The 20,623-nt window shown below is 43.1% G+C and overlaps 1 protein-coding gene and 1 long non-coding RNA gene across 7 annotated transcripts in view; one reads left to right on the top strand and one right to left on the bottom strand.

Moving 5' to 3' along the window:
* Positions 1-20,623, bottom strand: part of LOC147009905 (RB1-inducible coiled-coil protein 1-like) — a 118,826-nt gene that overhangs the window by 49,719 nt on the left and 48,484 nt on the right. For all 6 annotated transcript variants that reach the window (XM_085862415.1, XM_085862419.1, XM_085862420.1 and 3 more), the window contains 4 exons: positions 15,185-15,440; positions 3,229-3,399; positions 1,799-1,983; positions 1,146-1,332 (listed from right to left, as the gene is read on the bottom strand). In XM_085862415.1, the coding sequence (XP_085718541.1) occupies positions 1,146-1,332; positions 1,799-1,983; positions 3,229-3,399; positions 15,185-15,440 (799 nt within the window). The remainder of the gene's footprint in view (positions 1-1,145; positions 1,333-1,798; positions 1,984-3,228; positions 3,400-15,184; positions 15,441-20,623) is intronic.
* On the top strand, positions 18,617-19,681 carry LOC147009906 (uncharacterized). The gene is made up of 3 exons (XR_015052937.1): positions 18,617-18,844; positions 18,898-19,399; positions 19,497-19,681. It is a non-coding gene; the product is annotated as an uncharacterized LOC147009906 (long non-coding RNA).

The raw sequence follows: 20,623 nt of genomic DNA, 5'->3' as shown, positions 1-20,623 counted from the left end.
TCCAATCAATTCGTCCTTTTCAACACTCAATGTCTCCAACAAGTTTGGCCCGAGTCCGTCCACAACTTTTTTGAGATATCGTGCTCACAGACAAACAAACAGGGGTGAAAACATAACCTCCGACACTGAATAAAACTCTTCAGCCAATATGACACAACGTGAACTCTGTTCACATTCATAACAAAATCATTAGAATCTTCCACGGTGAAGCTGAACCTCTGGGCCTGATCCTCCCATATCGCTGACAGGCTGGTGGCCTCGGCGTCTTCCATTGCCTTATTTCTGGTCTTGCCCCCTCTGCCCTTTCTGTGCTATGTCCACCCACCCTTCAGGGCACAAGCCAGTCTGCCAGTAACCATTTCTGGTGAGACTCCCAGAATCCAGGATCACTGCTTACCTCGACTCATTTGTTCCTCTTTGTACTCACCTGTGGAATCAACTTCCACATCCTCTTCGATATCATTCTTTCCTCCAGGTCTTCAAGACAGCTGTTCACCTCCTCCTCTGGTCATTCTACATTCATACTCATGATCTTTTCTACCCTCATTAACCCTCCCCAGACCTACCCCATTCCTTTCTAGCTTGTGTTTATCCCTTTTCTCTATTCTCTTTTCTGGCTTCGATTCCACCGACCTTTCATCCACAGTTTTGCCTCCGACTTCTTTCAAACCCCATCTTTGCTGCATTTGAATTTGTTCAACCTTCATGTCCTTCTCCCTCTTCCCTCACTCTCATACTTCTTCCAAATCCAATACGTTTGTCGAGATAGTTTATAGGACTGGAATGCGCAGCAACAAAGCTGCATCCTCAGTCACAGATGGTTTAACTGGTGAAACGACGAGGAAGCGGTGTTACACAGGTTTAGGCAAAATAAAAACTACAATAATTAATTTAATATAATATCTATCTCCATATTATCGACATGTGCTGTTCACTTACGTGAGGTCAAGGCATGTAACGTTATTTAAAAGTAATACCCGCAGATAGTAAATATACAAGTCAGAAGTAGGAACTGTTTATCAAAATATTAGTTGGCCTTCGAGCTAAAAAAACACCCCCAGTCCGAAACAAATGTTTGCTCAAACTGCTCTCTGACAAAAAACCCCCTTCCCAATCTCTCTCTTCCCATGGCCCGAGGTTAGTACCTGCTTGTACTGCTGGGAAAACTGTCGTCTGCGGGCTGTTTCGGCCACAGCTAAGCAGTACAGTTTTGGAGCTAATACGAGCTGCTGAGCAGCTTTGAGTCGTGCCTCCAGGTCAGAGAGCAGGTGTGAAAGAGCGACAAGGCGGTCGACGAGTCCATCCGCCTGGTGCATCACAAAATAACACCAACTGCCACAAAAAAGAGAATAATGCAAATGAAGGAAATAAATAAATAAATAAACAACAACAACAACAACAACAACATCATAAGAATTTCCTTGCAATGAACTTCAACGCAAAAAGAGGCCATTAGGTCCATCAAGCCTGAGCAAATGTTGTTAACCTATGGTTGTTTGTCCGTGCTCTATCCTTTTCAAATTCTGAGCGACAAGCAAAGAAGCAGCACGTACATTTTTAAGTCTTTGGTACGACTCGGCCGTGATTCGAACCACCAACAAGGCCACTTATTTGGACCGGCCTTTTGCATGGCAACATTTAGCCATTCTGACATTACTAGCCGAGCTCAATTCTGCAAAATGTTCTCGTCGCTCGATTATAGCATTTCACAAGTATCAAGTTTAACGGAAGTGGTGAAATCACACGAGGAAACAATTCCAACAGCGGTGGATTCCAGCATTCTCAACCCTCCGCACACCGAAGGCGAACATGAAGGTTGTCAGCAAGTTCTTGCTTGGCTTGGCAGCAGCATTCCTGGAGTTCGAGCAGCTTTCCATGGTTGCTGAGCATGATGCGTAGCTGGTTCGCGTGGCTGAGACACAGATCGGGCAGCACTGAGCAGTCCTTGAGATTTTCTGCACGTTTTTGGTTCGCGAGGAAGCCCTGGGGGACATAGCATGGTGATGACCAGATCAGGTTTTTAAAAATGTTTTATAAAGGCTCATTGATGATCTCGTATGTAAAGTAGGCCACAGAAAATGTGCAAATTGGCAATCCTTTCTTTTTTTTTTGCATGATCAAGGCTCGTATTGGAGCTGCCACACACATGAACATACAGACGAACATAGGAGACAACACAGGACTGCTCGACGAGACAAACACAGCCACTGAGCTTGGAGGAAGTGTCGTCACTTCCCAGGGTACCAGCGATGTCACAACAATGGTGCCGCTTTTGTCACTGCACTCGGCGGGCCATTTCCCAAAGAGGAATTTTCTCCTCCCCATTGATGCAGATGATGGGGATTGTCCATGCTCATCCTTTTAAATGCTGAATGTCAAGAAAGGAAGTAGCACTGCCATTTTCAAAGTCTTTGGTATGACTCGGCCGGGATTTGAACCGCCGCCCTCCCCCCCCCCCCCCAGACTCAGAGCGGATGCTCAAACCATAACACCACTGAGTGCGCGAATAAATATGTTTACGTAAGAAATCTTACCATCAGCAATCGTTGTATGGTAAAGTTCAATTATTTTTTTTGTGGGCTGGCAGGATGTCCGAGAGGTACATACACTCACATCTAAAGCTGTCTAACTATGGTTAGATTCCCGACTGAGCTATAAACTGTCATCCCGATGTTTCACAGGCAGGTTGATTCAATGTGTGACGTCCCTTGGATGGATGTTAAAGCGGCGTCCCATCTGCCAGCATTAGTTGGTGGACATTAAAGATCCCACGGTGTACTTCGCGAAGAGTCAGCGAGCTATCACCGGTATCCTCAACAAATTACAAATTCCTGCCCTAACCGGCAGAGGGCATTTCATTAGCGGCACAGCTGCGCCCTTAGCCAATGATGCTACTCTGACACCTTGTGCTGCATACTAACGAAGATTGTTTTTAGTTAGAAAAACAAATACAGGAACTGATATAAAAAAAGAAAACTTTGCAAATATTTATTTCCCTCTTTTTTTCAGATGTAGCACAAGGACATTAGGAGACATGAATGTACTTGCTGAGAATCAGAAATATGCGAGTCGATGATGGAGTCTATGTGATCCGAACTTCGGATGCCATCATCGTGCATGAGCAAAATGCTCAGATAGGAACATCAGTCAAGCCAACCCACGTGTTTTTTAAGCAACAACACTGTAAACTGCCCAGAGTCAATATTAAATATTTAGTTTGCCCCAAACCTGGGCGAGCTCTCCTTGTTCAGCGAGCAGACGCCGACAAGTGTCCAGGCGCTGGTCGAGAGCATACAACCGATCTTCAAGTCCCTTGACCTCCTTCATGCTGACATTGTCCATCTGCATCAGCATCTCCTGGCAATCTGCCAAAAAGGTCTTCACGGTCACCTCATCGAGCTGGAATGTGGCAGAGGTTGCAACGACAAAGGAAGCTTAATTGTGATGCAGGCTGATTAATCAACACTTTCATTCATTTTTCATCATCATTATCTTCTGTTTTGGTTTACAAAGTAGACCAAGCAAAGTAAAAACCAAACCACCACAGCCTTTGTCCTCCAGAGAAAAATATTTGAAGGAAGAAGACAGGTCACACGAAAAGCAGACCAAAGATACAGATTTGTTCTTTCTTTAATCGAAAAACAGACGAAAAGACTCTTGTAAGCTTGAATTAAAATCAAGCAATTCATTATTAGCCACATCAGTATGAAACTAGAAATCTGTTATCACAAAACGCTTGCCAAGGGTCAGCCTCCGCCACATGACCTTGACCTTCAACACTTATGGATAGAGTGTAAATTAAGAAAATGTGTCCCCATCTACAATGTATTCATTCATAAAACTCAACATCATGAAAATCGAAGGAAAATTATTCAAGATAAGATCAAAAAGGTGTTTTTTGTTAATTAGGTCACAATCTGATAAATCCCAGTGGTTCTGAGATTTTGAGTCTCAAAATAGGTCGGGGACATGAATGAAATATTGTTACGAATCTGGCAGCCATGAGCACTCAACATTGAGGTCCCAAGGTTAGTTATGTCGATAAGTATGTGTGCAGTTAGAATCCATCCCCTTCTGTCTAACAGGAATTACATGTGTGCGCTACGGATTATTTTATAGCTAGTATTTTCACATCAACATCGCCAACAACAACCCTCTGATCGCGGCATTGTCCGCGCTCACGAAGCGTTTCATTCTGGCTTGGCGCCAAATAAGGGTATGCGTCATTTTCCGGCCAATGGGTGACGAGCAGACTAGAGCCGGGGCGGTCCTTTGCAAGAAGGCGGAGCCGCGACATGCGGTCCGCCCAATGAGAGCAGGCCACGGATGAGCGGAGCATGCCCGAGAAGGACGAGGAAAAAGAAGAAAAGAAGGAATAATTGCGACCCGTCTGCTCGAGCGCGCTTCAGTCTGGTCTGCATCTGACTGCATCCGAAGCATCTCGTCTGGCACAGAACTACAAGAGGTCAACGATCTCATCACGGGAGATCACCTCGTTTCGCCTCCTCTGGATTCGGCTGCCCTGGTACGTCCTTTGGCAACCGGAGCTCCGGGAAGGGGTGGATGACCAGCCGCGCGCTCGCAGCCAGGTAGCCAGCCGTCCTGACTCCCAGCCGAACTATCCTCCTCGGCCTGAGAGCTGAATAAAGACCTGGCGGGTCCATTTTCTTTTTTGGGTGTGCGTGTCTATGTGTGGGCCTGTCCTGTCTAAGTAGAATTGTTAAGTGCTTTTGTTGTACGTTATTTGCATTTCTTATAGTTGTGATAACTCTGCCCTTACGTGCTCCCCTCGTCTCCCCGAGTATTGTAAAATAAATACCCCTATTTTTGAATGTACCAGCTCGTTTCTGTGCTTCTTTAATTGGCTTAGCATCCGGCATGTTGGGAAACAGTAAATTGTGCATTTGGACCGACGGGCCTCGGTAACCATCTGCTCGGGTTACGCACGGTTCGAGCATGATAACGGCTCGTTCCGCTCGAGGCCTGCCGAAGGTGTGGTTCCCCGATAGCTTTGCCGCGTGGATACTTAGGTATATTGAAGTTGGCAATTAACCCTATTCCACGCGGCCGAATTATTGGCGATTCACGGTCCTGTAAGGGACCCATGCCTTTCAGAGTTCTCCGAGAAGCACGATCTAGATTCCGGGTGTTCGGTGGAGCCGGCTCTACTGCTCCACCTTGCGGTCGTGCTCGCCACCAACACCCGGCCCCACAACAATATGCACAACAGGTGCACAACAGGTGCACAACTTCAGTACAGGTACACTATTATGATGCAAGAACATCTTAGAAGGCCAAGCGGTCTTTGAGATTCCACATTGGCAAATTGAGTGATGACAAAAAACACTTTTTTTCCAGACTGCCATTTTGTCTTGACATTTAACCCAGAGGGGTATGATGTATATAAAGCATAAATCCACCTTGCTCTAGGCTATCTAACGAGGGCAATTAGTTCTGATCGGATAAACCAGAGTCGAGTTTTCGTGAAAAACGTTAAAATGTCGAAAATGGGTGATGACCTTAAGATTACATCATGGATAAAAAGTTTTTTTATGTCAACCCTGCAAACATTCTATTCACATAATTAAGGTGAAATTTCATTCTGAAAGTTCCAGCCGGCTCTGAGATACAGCTCGGAAATTGGGAGTGCAGGAAAAACAAAAACCAACAACAAAAGAAACTGCTAAATGGTGCTTTCGTACTCCGAGGTCAGGTCAGGTATGGGAGCAGCGATAGCAGCGATCCGACCAGCGATAGCCAAGGATTCTGCAAAGAGATCTGGTATCAAAGGAATTAAGTCTCCGTCTCAGACCCTTTGTCAGAGTCCAAGTCTCACATCCATAGAGCTAGACTGGAAGCACCAAGGACATGAAAACTCGGACTTTCGTCCTCCCGCACAGATACTGGCAGCGCCACACCCCATGATCCAGTGAATCCATGACTCACCAGGCCAGACCCAGACGTGTGTTTACTTCTGGCTCACCGCCAGCAGAGACATAATATCACTGCCAAGGTAAGTGAATCTCTCCGTGACCTCAACATCTTCGCTACAAACAGACACAGACAAGATAGCAGCATCCAAGATGTCATTGAAAGCCTGGATCTTAGTTTTGACCAAGGAAACCCATAATCCCAGCAGTTCCGACTCCTCATTCAGCACCTCGAGGGCCCCCAAAAGGATATGTAGAGTCTCCACAAAGATGACTGCATCATCTGCGAAATCAATGTCAAAGATCTTGACATTCCCAAACGATGCACCGCAGCTTGATCTCTCCGACATCCTCCCCAGAATCCAGTCCACACAAGTGCTGAAAAGTGTGGGGGCCAGTGCACACCCCTGACGAACTCCAGTAACAGCTGGAAATAAGTCGGAGATGGTATGACCACACCTCACAGCACTCTCAGTACCAGAGTATAGTTTAGACATCAGATCAATCAGTTTTGGTGGCACCCCCCCGAAGGCCAAGAATCCTCCAGAGGACATCCTGGTTCACTGAATTGAACACTTTGCAGAGATCAACATAAGCTGCAAGCAGCCCCTGCCGGAACTCTCGTCTGTGTTCGGTGAGGACTCGAAGAGCAGGAATACGGTCAATCGTTGACCTCTTTGGTGTAAAGCCTGACTGCTCTGGATGCTGGTGCTCAAGCAGATGGTGGCGAACCCTATCAAGATTTATCCGAGCAAAGAACTTGCCCGGCACTGAGAGCAGCTTCACCCTTCGGAAGTTGTTGCAGTCTTGGCGATCACCCTTCCCTTTCCAGAGAGGGACAACAAGGCCCATCTTCCAGTCAGTTGGGATGACACCTGTCTTCCAGGCCGAGCACAGAACCGCATGCAGCGACACGAGTACAGCATTTCCACCAGTCTTGAGAAGTTCAGCATGGTTGCCACAGATCCCAAGAGCTTTACCCCGTTTCAATCGTTTCACCGCAGCCTGTGTTTCCACAAATGAAGGTGGACCACAGTTGATTGGAGGGTCAGCAATTGGGATTGTAACACCCTTGACGTCCAACTCGACAGTTGGGGGATCAGCCTGGCACAGACGCTCAATGTAACCGGCCCAGCAGGCCTTCACTTCAGACTCCTCTGTGAAGAGCCTACCACACTCTGCTATAACTGCAGTACAACGAGGGATGGGCTTGGATGAACGCAATGCGCAAATTCCCTTGTAAGCGGGACGAGAATCACGTGACCACAGGTGATGCTCTGCCCCCTCACAGATTCCTCGCATATCGGCCTCCTTGTCCACCCTTAGTGCACGTACAGTTTTTCGCCTCAGCTCCCTGAACAGCTCAGCTCTGCTATTAAGCCGAGCCCTGCGATTCTTGGCAATAGTATCCAGTGTCCCTTCAGAGACAAAATTCTTGTTCCCCTTCCGGTGAGTTCCAAGACATCTACCGGCAACATCAAGGATGGTGGTCTTGAAGGCACTCCACAACTCTTCAGGATCCCCCAAAGCACCCAGACCCCTCCAAATCTCCACTCAGCCCGTCTCAAACTCCTGAGCTACCCTCTCATCTTTGAGTTTGCCAACATCCAGTTTAGGCTGGGATGGTACTATTCTCCAGGATTTAAGCTGCAACTTCAGAGTTGCTACAACAAGCCTGTGGTCAGTATTGAGGAACTGAGCACTCCGGTTGACCCTGCAATTATGGATAATCCTCGAGCGACCATCAACGAGCACATGGTCGATCTCCTTTGCCACACTGCCAGCATTGGAATACCAAGTCGAGCGATGAGCCTGTGCATGCCGAAGCCATGAACTAGCCACCCTAAGTCCATGGCTTCCAGCAAATTCAAGGAACTTAGTGCTATTCCGGTTCCAGACCAATGGGGACCACCACACGTCTCATCACCATCCCTATCAGTTTCAGTGGATGCATTGAAGTGCTCTCGCTTGAGGCACGGATCAACCACAGACTCGAGCGTGGCATATAATGCATCCTTCACAGTGAGATCACTTGCCTCGGTCGGAGCATAAACAGAGATCAGCGAAATGACACCCAAGGAGTGACGAATCCTTTGTCTCATAATAGGCTCGTTGACCGGTGTGACCTCAATTATCATTGGAGTCAGCTTATTGGACACAGCTACAGCAACTCCTTGGGCATGGCAACCATCAGAGCAACCAGACCAATTGGAAGTGCAACCACCCACCATGATCTCGCTGCAATCCGGTCTCTGAACCTCAGAGAGTGCTGCAATATCGATATCATCTGAGCTCAAGCATTTGGACAACAGAGACAGGTGATCATCCTTTCTTAAGGTGCTGTCACACCTTGACGATTTAGCCAGCGTATGCCGACTTATGAAAAATTTGTCTAAAACGCTGACACATGTTGAATATGTTATGGGTAAGTTTTGTATACGTTAAGAGCACGCTGAAAAACACTGCCATACATTGTAGTACACTGGCTTTCATCGTTGTACTTTGTGGTTGTCCTCAAATTTTAGCATGCTTGAAATTTTACGACGTATGCCAGCGTATGACTCACACGTTCCGCTACGCTGGCCATAAGTTGTAGGCACGTTATGCGATTGTTGACACACGTTACTTGTAAGTTACTCATAAGTCGAAACACGTCGAGGTAATGCTTAGCATAACCAAAACCTATTTCTAACCTATGAGTAACGTGCTTTGAACCTATTATATGTGTAACGTACCTCCAACGCATATTGACGTATGTAGACGTATTTGATTGACGTCTTCCGGACGACCACAGAACTTACTGAATGTGTCTCTAATTTACAAGTACCATATAATGGCGTATTGGAAGCGTTTTAAAAAAAAAAACAACAATAACTTCCAATATTTCGTCACTTGCCGTTACGTCACGTCCGATTGCCTCTTCAGTTTGCTCATATCTTATTCTTAGTTCCTCCTCTGTGAATATTTTCTGTTTGAGGATATTGTTACGTCGACGTCAAAACTTAAAAGCAAATGTCCGAATATATTTCAAAATTCGTGATAGACTAAAAAAAACAACAACAACAACTTCAGATATTTCGTCACGTGCCTTCACGGAGCCAAGGAGAAAAAAAGAAAATGTGCCTTGACGGAGAAAATAAGTTTCGGGTATGCTAAACATTACCTCGACGTGTTTCGACTTATGAGTAACTTACAAGGAACTTGTGTCGACGTGTGTCAGCGATCGCATATCGTGCCTACAACTTATTCCCAACGTAGCGGAACGTGTGAGCCATACGGCGAGTACGTCGTAAAATTTTCAGCATGCTTGAAATTTCACGACGTACGAGACGTAGCACGAAATATGACAGCGTACTTCATCGTTTTCCAGCGTGCTCCTAACGTATACACAACCTACCCATAACGTATTTGACGTGTGCCAGCTTGGTTCGGCAAGTTTTTCATAGGTCGGCATACGCTGGCTAAATCGCCAAGGTGTGACTGCGTGGTTGACACTTTCAATTATCAGGCGGTTTTGATTTAAATCGGCGTGCGGCAGGTTTTTAACAGGCTACGCCATGAGTTCGTCGACGATACGTGTAGCACGCTATGCCTAAAGGCCCGGTCACACCTTGACGTTTTAGCCAGCGATGGCAACGTGTTAAAATTTATGTAGAACGCTGGCTTACGTTGAACTTTTGATGTTTTTTTTTTAAAGATTCGGACGTATTCATAGCGACTTGGTCTTATGTATAACGCATTGGTAACTACACAGAACGTTTCGTTGTGTTATAGATAACTTATACCAACGAATGCTGAACCTGTTGTCGGCCTACACAACCGATGCCCAACGATAGTCTAACTCAGGCATAGCGCGTTGCACGCATCGCCGACGATGTCGTGGCGTAGCATATTAAAAGGCTGACGCACAACGATTGGAATCATAACTGCCGTAGAAATGGAAGGGTCAAAATCGCGGTCCCACCTTGGCGATCTTGCCAGCGTATGCCGACGTAACAAAAAGTGTGTCTAAAACGTTGGGGCACGTCGAATACGGTATGGGTAAGTTTGGTATGCGCGAGTAGAACGCTAAATACGCTATCATAAGTCGTAGTAAGTAGAGTACGTCAAGAAATTTTGAACATGTTCAAAATTTTACGACGTACTCGGCGCATGACACACGTTCGCATGCGATGGGGATAAGTTTTACACACGATATGTGGACGCTTACACACGTCCACAAAGGCTACTTATAAGCTACTCATAAGTCGAAACACGTCGCGGTAATGTCTTTTTTACGCGAAACTTATTTCTAACTTATGTTTGACGTGCTTTGAACCAATTCTTTACGTAGTCCCAACACACATCGACGTATGTAGACGTATTCCAATGACGTCTTCCAATCGACAAAAAAAAAGAAAAGAATGTGTTTCTAGCTCACAACTGCCATATAAAGACGTGTTCGCAGCAGTTTTGGGAATTGGTATCTAAAAATGCTGCTCATAAAAGGGGAACTCAACAGTGTTTTCGAGTTCCTTTTTGAGTCGATGTCCATGTCAGCAGTATCAGTATCAGTATTAGTATCAGTATTAGTATTAGTATTAGTATTAGTAGTAGTTTGTTCATGTTGGCAGTAGTAGGTGGGTGTGAGGGGGAGGGTGTGGGTTATGATGGATCGTCCTTGCGTCCGCGTGTCCACGGGTAGGTTCATAGGCTGCCACTCAACGATTTAAATGGCTGCATCTCCACTATTGAAAGTAGACGCTTGCGCTCAACAATTGGATTTTTTTTTTTTACTTTTAAACGGTACCACTCAGCTAGTTTTATTGTTTACAATGAACGATTTAAATTGCTGTTACTCGCCTTTGTTTTTTTTTTTTTTTTTTTTTTGACGCTGGGGTTTGGAAATTTGAAGCGTTTCTTCTGAACGTGTTAAAACGCTCAAACTCGACTATTTTAAATAGACGCTGCCGATGGACAATTGGAATCATTGCCAAGCTAGACATCGAAGTGTGAACATCCTCGTCATGCCGAAGAAAAGTTTGAAGAATGCTGCAAATAAGTGTCCTGGCCGTGGCCGTGGACGCTGACGCAAGGACGATCCATTATACCGACGTCTTTCAGCCTATGAGTAACTTAAAAGTAACGTCTGTCGACATGTGGCAACGATCGCGTAACGTGCCAACAACAGGTTAATCATAGGTTAGAAATAAGTTTCGGGTACGCTAAACATTACCTCGGCGTGTCTCAACTTATGATTAACTTACAAGTAGCATGTGTTGACGTCTGTCAACGATCGCAGACCGTGCCTACAACTTCTGGCTAGCGTAGCGGAACGTGTGAGTCATACGCCGGCATACGTCGTGAAATTTCAAGCATGAAAAAATTTGAGGACAACCGAAAAGTACAACGTTTAAAGCCAACGTACAACGACGTATGGCAACGTACTACGACGTATGCCAGCGTGCTCTCAATGTTATCAAAACTTACCCATAACGTATTCAACGTGTGCCAGCGTTTTAGAAAAAAAATTCAAAAATCGGCATACGTTGGCTAAAACGTCAAGGTGTGACCGGGCCTTAAGTTAAACTATCGTTAGGCATAGGTTGTGAACGCCGACAACAGGCTAAACCATTCGTTGGTATAAGTTATCTATAAAAAAACGAAACGTTCTGTGCCCGTTACTAAAATGTTATGCATACGACCAACACGTTATGAATACGACCAAAACTTAAAAAAAAAAACATCAAAATTTCAGCGTACGCCAACGTTTTACATACATTTTTATACGTTGCCATTGCTGGCTATATCGTCAAGGTGTGACAGCGCCTTTAGGGATAGGACATTACAGACACCCAACTGAAGGGACCGCCTCAGATTAACCCAAGGAGACCACCGTCTGGTGGACGACACCTCAGCACCACTCCGACACACTCTCCTGCAATCTGACCCGGGAATATTACCCTCCTATCATCAAAGATTGGGGGTCCCGAAGGCTTTGCCCCAATCCCGTCATCCGGTGAGCTGCCCTGCGAAGGGAAGCTGCACAGGAGGTACTCCCACGGAGTGGGTTTTCAGGTTTTTTTCTGCTTTTAGAATATTCTGCAGAATGAAGGGTTTTACAGTGACCGAAGTGCAAATCCTGTCACCAACCTCCTAATCAAAAGTAACCCAACTGCAGGAGGATGTCCGCAGACATAGTTGGCCACTAAATATGGATGGCCATTGGCTCACAAGGAGCTTTTCCACCCTTTGACAGGTTTTGTTCTTCATCCTGCTGGGTGTCCATATCATACACCCTCCTCACCAAGAAACTTGGTTGGGGAGATGGTTTAGTCACCGACAACCCGACCATGGAACAGGTTAGGACAGGTTTACATGGTACCTGGAACAAGTCACAGATCTAATCTATCCTTCCCTGACACAAACTCCTTGGGGTCTAAAAATTCTGGGGACCATTAAAAATTGTGGGTGGTAATTGTAGAAACAAATCCTACAACAGCTATAAACCTCCCCTATCCTATTAGGGGAGGCTTAAAAAATGAGAGGGCCAAATAAACTAATGTACACAAAAGCAAAAAGGGAATAATTTAATGAATTAAAGGATCCGACATGGACTGACTTGTGATATTTCTGCTGTGGACTGAAACGCACGTCAACTCTTCGCGAAACCATTTTGTAAATGAACCAAGACTTAACCAGCTCTGTGCTGAATCAAAACGAAGCTGGTGTACAACATTTAACTTTCATCACAGGTACAACGTAAGGTCTCTGTCCTGAGTTGAGAGATTTGTCCGTCACATCCCCCTCATTGAAAGCAAACGTTCCTGGAAGGTACCCCATGAGAAAAGAGGTGGGGGAGGAACCCCATGGCTCGGTAAAATTTTGGGTGTGAACGATGTCCCAGATGCACATTTATTGCTGAACAATTCAACCCAACTGTAGAGACCCCACGATGATATGGGAAACTTGGGCACTTCTTTTTTTTGTTTTCAGGGTCAAAGGCTCGTGGAGGAGCTGCCTCAGAAATCACACGCACACATGAAGATAAATGCACGACATAACACCGGATTTGACTTCAAACAGAGCCACTAAACTTGGCACAAGTGACATCACTTACAAGAGCGCTGTGGGTTCCGGCAACACCAGCTTCATAACATTGCTCTTCTTTCCGAACTTACCTGGCAATTAAGGAGGAGTTTCCTCCTCTCTATGGATGCCAACCTATTGAATCTATCCATTCTCTATCTCACAAATACTAAGAATCAAGACAGGCAGAGATGCAACTCAGTCAGCGTTGGAATCAAACCGCTGACCTCCCAGACTCAGAGTGGACGCTCTAGCCATTGCACCACAGAGTCCGATTCCATCCATCCATTGGGACCATACTCTGTGCAACGTATTGGTGCTGCTTAAGCAGTCTCCTTGGCTTATTGGGCATAATCAAGAATTGGTCGCCACTCCGACACAGGATACCAGCAAGCTGGCACTCATTTTGCCGACCTCGGAAGGATGACAGGCAGAGTCATCTCCACCTGGTATTAATTCAACAGCAGAGTGGGATTTGAACTCAGGATTTTGGGATCCCAAGTCCACCACCCTCACCATTAAGCCAACACCGGGCATATAGTCTGATTCAATATGGTGATATTTAAATGCAAAAAGGGACGAAAGCTCTCTCCTTATATCATCCAGACAAAGTTGTTGCAGTAGTTGTATTCCTTGTGGGAGAGGCAGCCCATATTATGCATTTTATGTTTAAATGGACATTGACGGTTTTGTGTACTGTATTAGGAAACTATTTACGTGGAATTCAGCGGATAGCAATTTATATTATCAGCTATCTTCACGTTCTATCAACCAACTTCAGGCGCATTTAGCACTCTTTGTTCTGCTAATGAACATGATGTAGATCCAGGTAGTCGCCCCATCGGATTTATCATTAATTAGTGATTCGCGCATTTTGAGAGGTCACGTGACTCTTTCACCTGTATTACCGATCGTTGTAACATAGTTTCCAGGTATTTTTCACATCTGATACCATATTTGATGATCGGAGCTCACCATCTCACCAATTATATTGGTATCCAGGTTGAAGTCCGGAAAAAAAAATTGGGCTTTTTATCAAGCATTGTATACATGTATGTTATCTACCCTCGGAGATGGCAACAGGTGGTGTTAATGGCTCATGTGTTTATAAGTTATGAATTGTGAGAAAATTACTGTTTAAAACCCCGAGTAAGATGCATCGTGGTAAAAAAAAAAGAAGAAGTGATCCTGTCAAGTTGTCATGATTAACCTTGGGAGCTCAGAGGAGTAGCATCACAAACAAACATTTCACACACACACACACACACACACACACACACACACACACACACACACACACACACACACACACACACACACACACACACACACCATCACTCCAAGTTGCTGATTTGAAAACTATACCACATACAAAAGTGATGTATACAGCGATTCATAGATGTAAAAATCAGGCATTCGATGATATGAGTGAAAGTGAAAAAATAAATTTTGAGTGCTGAATAATACAGTAACCGGTGTGGGCTGTTCTAATGTCAAAACATATTTGAGCAGGCTGAAACAAAATGGCAGCTCAAGACCCCTGTGAGGTGACAGTGGGCTGACAAAGATGCCACGCTGCCATCTTGGTCAGGCCTTTTAATGTTTTTTTTTTTTTAATGATGAGCACCCTGTGAATTATCTTCAAAAAGGGTGTTTAAATTAACCCAAACGCCCAATTTTCATTCATGCATTCCCTTGGAGTTCCCTCAGTATGCATGCAAACTTTCAGGCCACAAAGTTTCATGGTTTTGGAGTTATGGAGGAGATGCATGCACATAGACGTGCGCGTGCGCGTGCGCTTGCACGCTCAGAGCCAAAGTTCTGTTTAACTGCAGGTTCGTTTTCCAATTTGTGTTTGAAATATAAAATTGAATTAAAATTAAGTTTCTCCTCGATCATCGACTGAAGTCTGTCAGACAGACAGACAGACAGACAGACAGACAGACAGACAGACAGACAGACAGACAGACAGACAGACAGACAGACAGACAGACAAAGTGAACCGATTGCTTAACCCCGCTTTTCACTTCAAGCGCGTGGGATAGTGACTTAAATAATAATAACAATGACTTAAATAAATAAAACAATGACTTAAATAAATAAAACAATGACTTAAATAAAACAAAAAAAATAACTAACTTAAATAAAACAAAACAAAACAAACAACGACACAAAGACCATCTCACCCTTGCCAGAGAGTCCAAGCATTTCCGTGACAGGCTCTGCAAATCATCAGGACGACACTGCATGTTCACCCAATCCAGCAAACTCTCATTGGAGCCATGAACCACATGTGGTGGTGGTTTTGATTCACATGGCTCCGATTCCAACCTGGTCTTGCAATCCTCTGGTTGGCAGATGTGCAATGACGTGGTTGTGGGTGGGTGGACGAGACAAGGCAGCAGTGGGATGTTTGCCATGAGGGACGCTGCTTCCACTAGACTGGGAGGGAAGAGACAAATGGAGGACAGAAGAATATGCTGGAAGTCTGTACTTGGTGAATGGAAATGATGCAAATGTAATTTGCATTCAAAGCAAAACGGGTTTGAAGCAAAACTTCGGTTGCCCTAAAGGTTGACTCACCAGAAGAGAACAAGAACCTTGAAAAACAAACATGTGCAAAGTTGAACTCGACAGCACAAGTATGGTACAAATGAATGCCTTATAAAACATTAAAAAAAAAACAGAATTAATTACAGCGGCGAGCTCCTCCAAGGCGGTTCAAAGGGTCGTTTTGACACTCGACATGATTCATGACGTCGATGCCCTTTAAAAAAAATTCCCATCCAAGGGGTGAGATAATCAGATAATTAACTCAAAATGTAATCGATGTTTAACTCACAATACATGGGGTACACAAACACGACTTATTGATGATAATGGGTGATCTCAACCCCAAAGTGAGAGACAGCAACGAGGGATATGAGAGCGTCATTGGAAGTCATGTGCTGGGTGATAGAAATGAAAATGGAAAAAAGTTTATCGAATTTTGTGGACTCAATAATCTTATGATAACTGGAACCATTTTTCCATGTAAAATGATACATAAGCAAACATGGACCTCCCCAGAAGGAAAGACGAAGAACCAGATAGACCATGTGATGGCAAGCAAACAACATAGGACATCGATAATAATGGACACTTGAGTCACGAGGGATGCAGATACTGCAAGCGACCACCAATTAGTGTGAACAAAAATCCAATTCGACATTTTAACGAGTCTTGACGGTGTATACAAAAATAATTAAATATATATATATATATATATATATATATATATATATACATATATATATATATATATATATATATATATATATATATATATATATATATATATATATGAAATTAAAGACAAAGCAAAAGGCCAAGAAGAACAGAAAGAAATTTTATACAATCTTACTGCAACAACCAGCTATCAAAACACAGTTCTCATTAAAGATAAAAAACAAGTACGAAGCGTTACAAGATTATGAGGAATTGGAGGACATAGTGAAGAGAAAGTGGCAGAATTTTGAAAAAAAAGCATTCAATGAAATGGCAAAAGAAGTGTTTGGTTATATAAAAAGAGATGTCAAAAACCTTGCATCAGTAAGGAGTCTTGGGAGCTAGTTGAGGTGAGAAGATTTAATAGCAATGTGGAACAAGCAAAGTCAAATGGAATCAAACAGAACCTGAAAACAGAATGCAGGAACAAAGATAAAAATGATAAGAAAAGCAGAGAAGAGACAAGAGAAAATGGGTAGATGACCTTGCCATGACAGCTGAATAAGCAGCGGGTAAAGGGAGGATGAAAGTGCTGCACATGATTCCGTTGACTCTCAGTAATGAAAGAAATAAAAGTGTGAATGCAGTTAAAGACAAGACCGGAAATCTACGAACAGAAGAAACAGCCAAGAAAGAAAGGTTGAGAGAATATTTTGAAGAAATCTTAAATAAATCAATACCTGATGATCTTATAACAGCAGAAGAGTGTGATCCTGTTATCGAAGAAATCAGCACACATGTCATGTATCAAAAACAGAAATTTGAACAGCAATAAAGAAGATGAAGAACGGTAAAAATGGACGCAAGGATGCAATTACAGCTGAATTATTGAAAGCGGACACACACACACACACACACACACACACACACACACACACACACACACACACACACACACACACACACACACACACACGCACACACACACACACACACACACACACACACACACACACACACACACACACACACACACACACACACACACACACATATATACACACAACAGTGAAATGGCTTGATAACTTGTTCAGAGCAATTTGGGACAACGAGGAAGTACCTAAAGTGTGGAAGCAGGGGTTATTTGTTAAAATATCAAAGAAAGGCGATCTTACAGAATGTGGAAATTGGAAAGGAATTGCTTTAACATCCATCCCAAGTAACGTACTCTCGGACCCCACTATTCGCGGGGGACACGTTCCTGGAAAATGCCGCAAATAGCAAATCCGCGAATAGCGGGGCATTGCTTCAACGGAAAAAGGGGGGATAGGTTCCTGGCGGTTAGTGATTAAAAGTGAAGTTAGTGAGGGAAAATAAAAAATCCCGAGAAAAACCGTGAATACACCCAAAACCCACAAATACATGAAGCACAGGGCCGCGAAAATCGAAGCAGGTCGCATTTTATAAACCGCGAATACGGTGTCCGACAGTATTTAGAAGAGTGACTGATGGACAGAATTAGAGATGGAGTTGATAACAAGTTGAAGGATGAGCAAGTAGGCTTCAGAAGAGGTAGAAACACAGATGAGCAAATATTTATTTTGCACAACATAATTGAGCAGGTCACAGAGTGGCAGGCAACCCTATACGTGACTTTCGTGGACTTTGAAAAATCAGTGGTTCATGGTAAAAACAAGAGTGAAGCAAGATGTAATGTCCAGTTTTATGTTTCAACTAGTAGTCGGCTGGATAATGAGGAAGACAACAGATGGTAACAACACTGGGATGAGGTAGACGTTTACAACCAAACTCGAGGACTTGGACTTTGCTGACGACATTGCCTTTTCGTCATCAAGCTACCAACATATGCAAGCTAAAAGTAACAAAAATGAATCAATTGGCATCAAAAACCGGACTCAAACTAAATAAGAAGAAAACAGAGGTTTTGAGGATAAATAGTGAAAGTAACAACAGAATTCAAATTGGAGACCAGCATCTAAATGAAGTAAAGTACAACACCTGTTTCGGGGCCATCGTAAACAAACAAGGAGGAGGGGAAGAAGCTCAAGCAAATATGGAGCAAATACATTGAAAACCAAATTAAGATTGTTTAACTCACTTGTCAAATCAGTACAACTATATGGATGTGAGGCTTGGAAGATAAACGAAGGGGACAATCGGAAACTTTTCCCATTTATGTTAGTAGGGTAAGAATACTTATTCTGGCTCACTTTTCCCCATGTAAATGAATGGGGGATTTTCAGCGATTCCCTTTTTTTTTCCCTAAAAATAAACCCCCTTTTTATCCCAAGGTATATTTATTTGTCTCCCCTTTTAACTTGGAGGTTGAACCTCATTGAATTGAACACCTGGGGGTTGAACAGCTCACTCATTGAACCTATAAAGATTTGTTCATTCTCAAATTCCTTCAATAGTTTAATTTTCTTTGCACAATAATCCCCATCTAAAATATTGACAAACAAAACATTTGAATCTTTATATTTTTGAAGATACCCCTTTTGTGCCATTACGAAATGATAAACTTCTCTTAATGCTCTTGTTTGACCACCTCCTGAGCCACAGGTTATTTTTTGTTAAGCCCCGCCCACTTTTGCTAAGCCCCGCCCACTTTCCACAAGGTATTCAATAAGCCCCGCCCACTTTTCTTTAAGCCCCGCCCACTTTCCACAAGGTATTCAATAAGCCCCGCCCACTTTTCTTTAAGCCCCGCCCACTTTGCTAAGCTCCGCCCACTTTTCATGAGGTATTTTTTCTAAGCCACGCCCACTTTTCCTAAGCCCCGCCCACTTTTGCTAAGCTCCGCCCACTTTTCAGAAGGTATTTTTCCTAAGCCACGCCCACTTTTCCTAAGCCCCGCCTACTTTTGCTTAGCCCCGCCCACTCTTACATCATTTCCAGTTCATCTCTGACTCACAAAGAAATCACTAGAAAATTACAGGATGTTATGGTTTTGAAAAATTTCCCAATGAAGGCTTGCCTCGGCTTGCCCAGGGAATTTCCAAAGGAAACCACACCCACCAGTCTTTCTCTATAAAAGCTTCAAGCCCAGGCTCCATTTTAAACATTTGTTTTTGCTGGCAATGGTGTGCTGTGTGCTTGCCTGGAACTCTCTATCTTGTATGGAACTAAACCTTCAAGTTGATGAACTGGATTCAAACCTCTTATCTGTTGAGGTAAGATTTTTTATTTTCCTATTTTCAAACTTTGATTGAAGCATACTCATTTAATAATTAAATAACTTAATTAATACATTATTATTTTCTCTCACAGGAAATTGTATCTGAAATACAAAATGAAAATACTGCTTTTGCTACAACTTGGAGCGAAATTGTTGACTTGGTTGAAGACCTTGTGAGCGACCAAGACCTACAGAACGAGCAAGACCTTGAGTGGGATGACTTTGGTGTTCCTTGGAACTCTCTGTCTTGTATGGAACTAAACCTTCAAGTTGATGAACTGGATTCAAACCTCTTATCTGTTGAGGTACGATTTTTATTTTCCTATTTTCAAACTTTGATTGAAGCATACTCATTTAATAATTAAATAACTTAATTAATACATTATTATTTTCTCTCACAGGAAATTGTGTCTGAAATACGAAATGAAAATACTGCTTTTGCTACAACTTGGGGCGAAATTGTTGGCTTGGTTGAAGACCTTATGAGCGACCAAGACCCACAGAACGAGTTCGTCCTTGATGACCCAACCAAAGAGTTATACCTTGGAGACCAGCAAAATCCTGAAAAAGAGTTTTACAGCAATAATAGTACTCATTGTGAGTTATCAAGACAATACCCACTGAACAAGTTATACGTTGATGAGCCAGAATACAAGTTTTACCTTGGAGACTCACAAATTTTGAAAAATCAGTAAATGAGTTCTGCCTTGATGGTTTAAATAACTACCTTGGAGACTCAGGAAAAGGGTTCTGCCAAGATGGTTCTAAATATGGGAACTACCTTGGAGACTCACAAATTTTGAAAAAATCAGTAAATGAGTTCTGCCTTGATGGTTTAAATAACTACCTTGGAGACTTGGAAAGTTGGGTTTATTTTGAAGACTTGAAATGCTACCACTCTTTGGGATTTAAACCTATCAAGAAAGTTCTTACTCCCTCTTTCTATGTTATCAAACCTGAAAGCCTTAAAAGACAGAATTGGAAGAAGAGAAAAAAAAAAAAACGTAAAATATATATATATATATATATATATATATATATATATATATATATATATATATATATATATATATATATATATATATATATATATATATATATATATATATATATATATATATATATATATATATATATATATATATATATATATATATATATATATATATAGGTGGAAATCTCATTTTGAAAAAGACATTGTGTTGGGTGAGGATTGAGT

The sequence above is a fragment of the Eptatretus burgeri genome, chromosome 17, assembly GCF_056783735.1.
Source record: "Eptatretus burgeri isolate ZD-2024b chromosome 17, Ebu_testis_v1, whole genome shotgun sequence".
Lineage (NCBI taxonomy): Eukaryota > Metazoa > Chordata > Myxini > Myxiniformes > Myxinidae > Eptatretus > Eptatretus burgeri.
The sequence above is the reverse complement of the archived record's forward strand: the minus strand, read 5'-3'. Positions and strand labels throughout refer to the sequence as shown.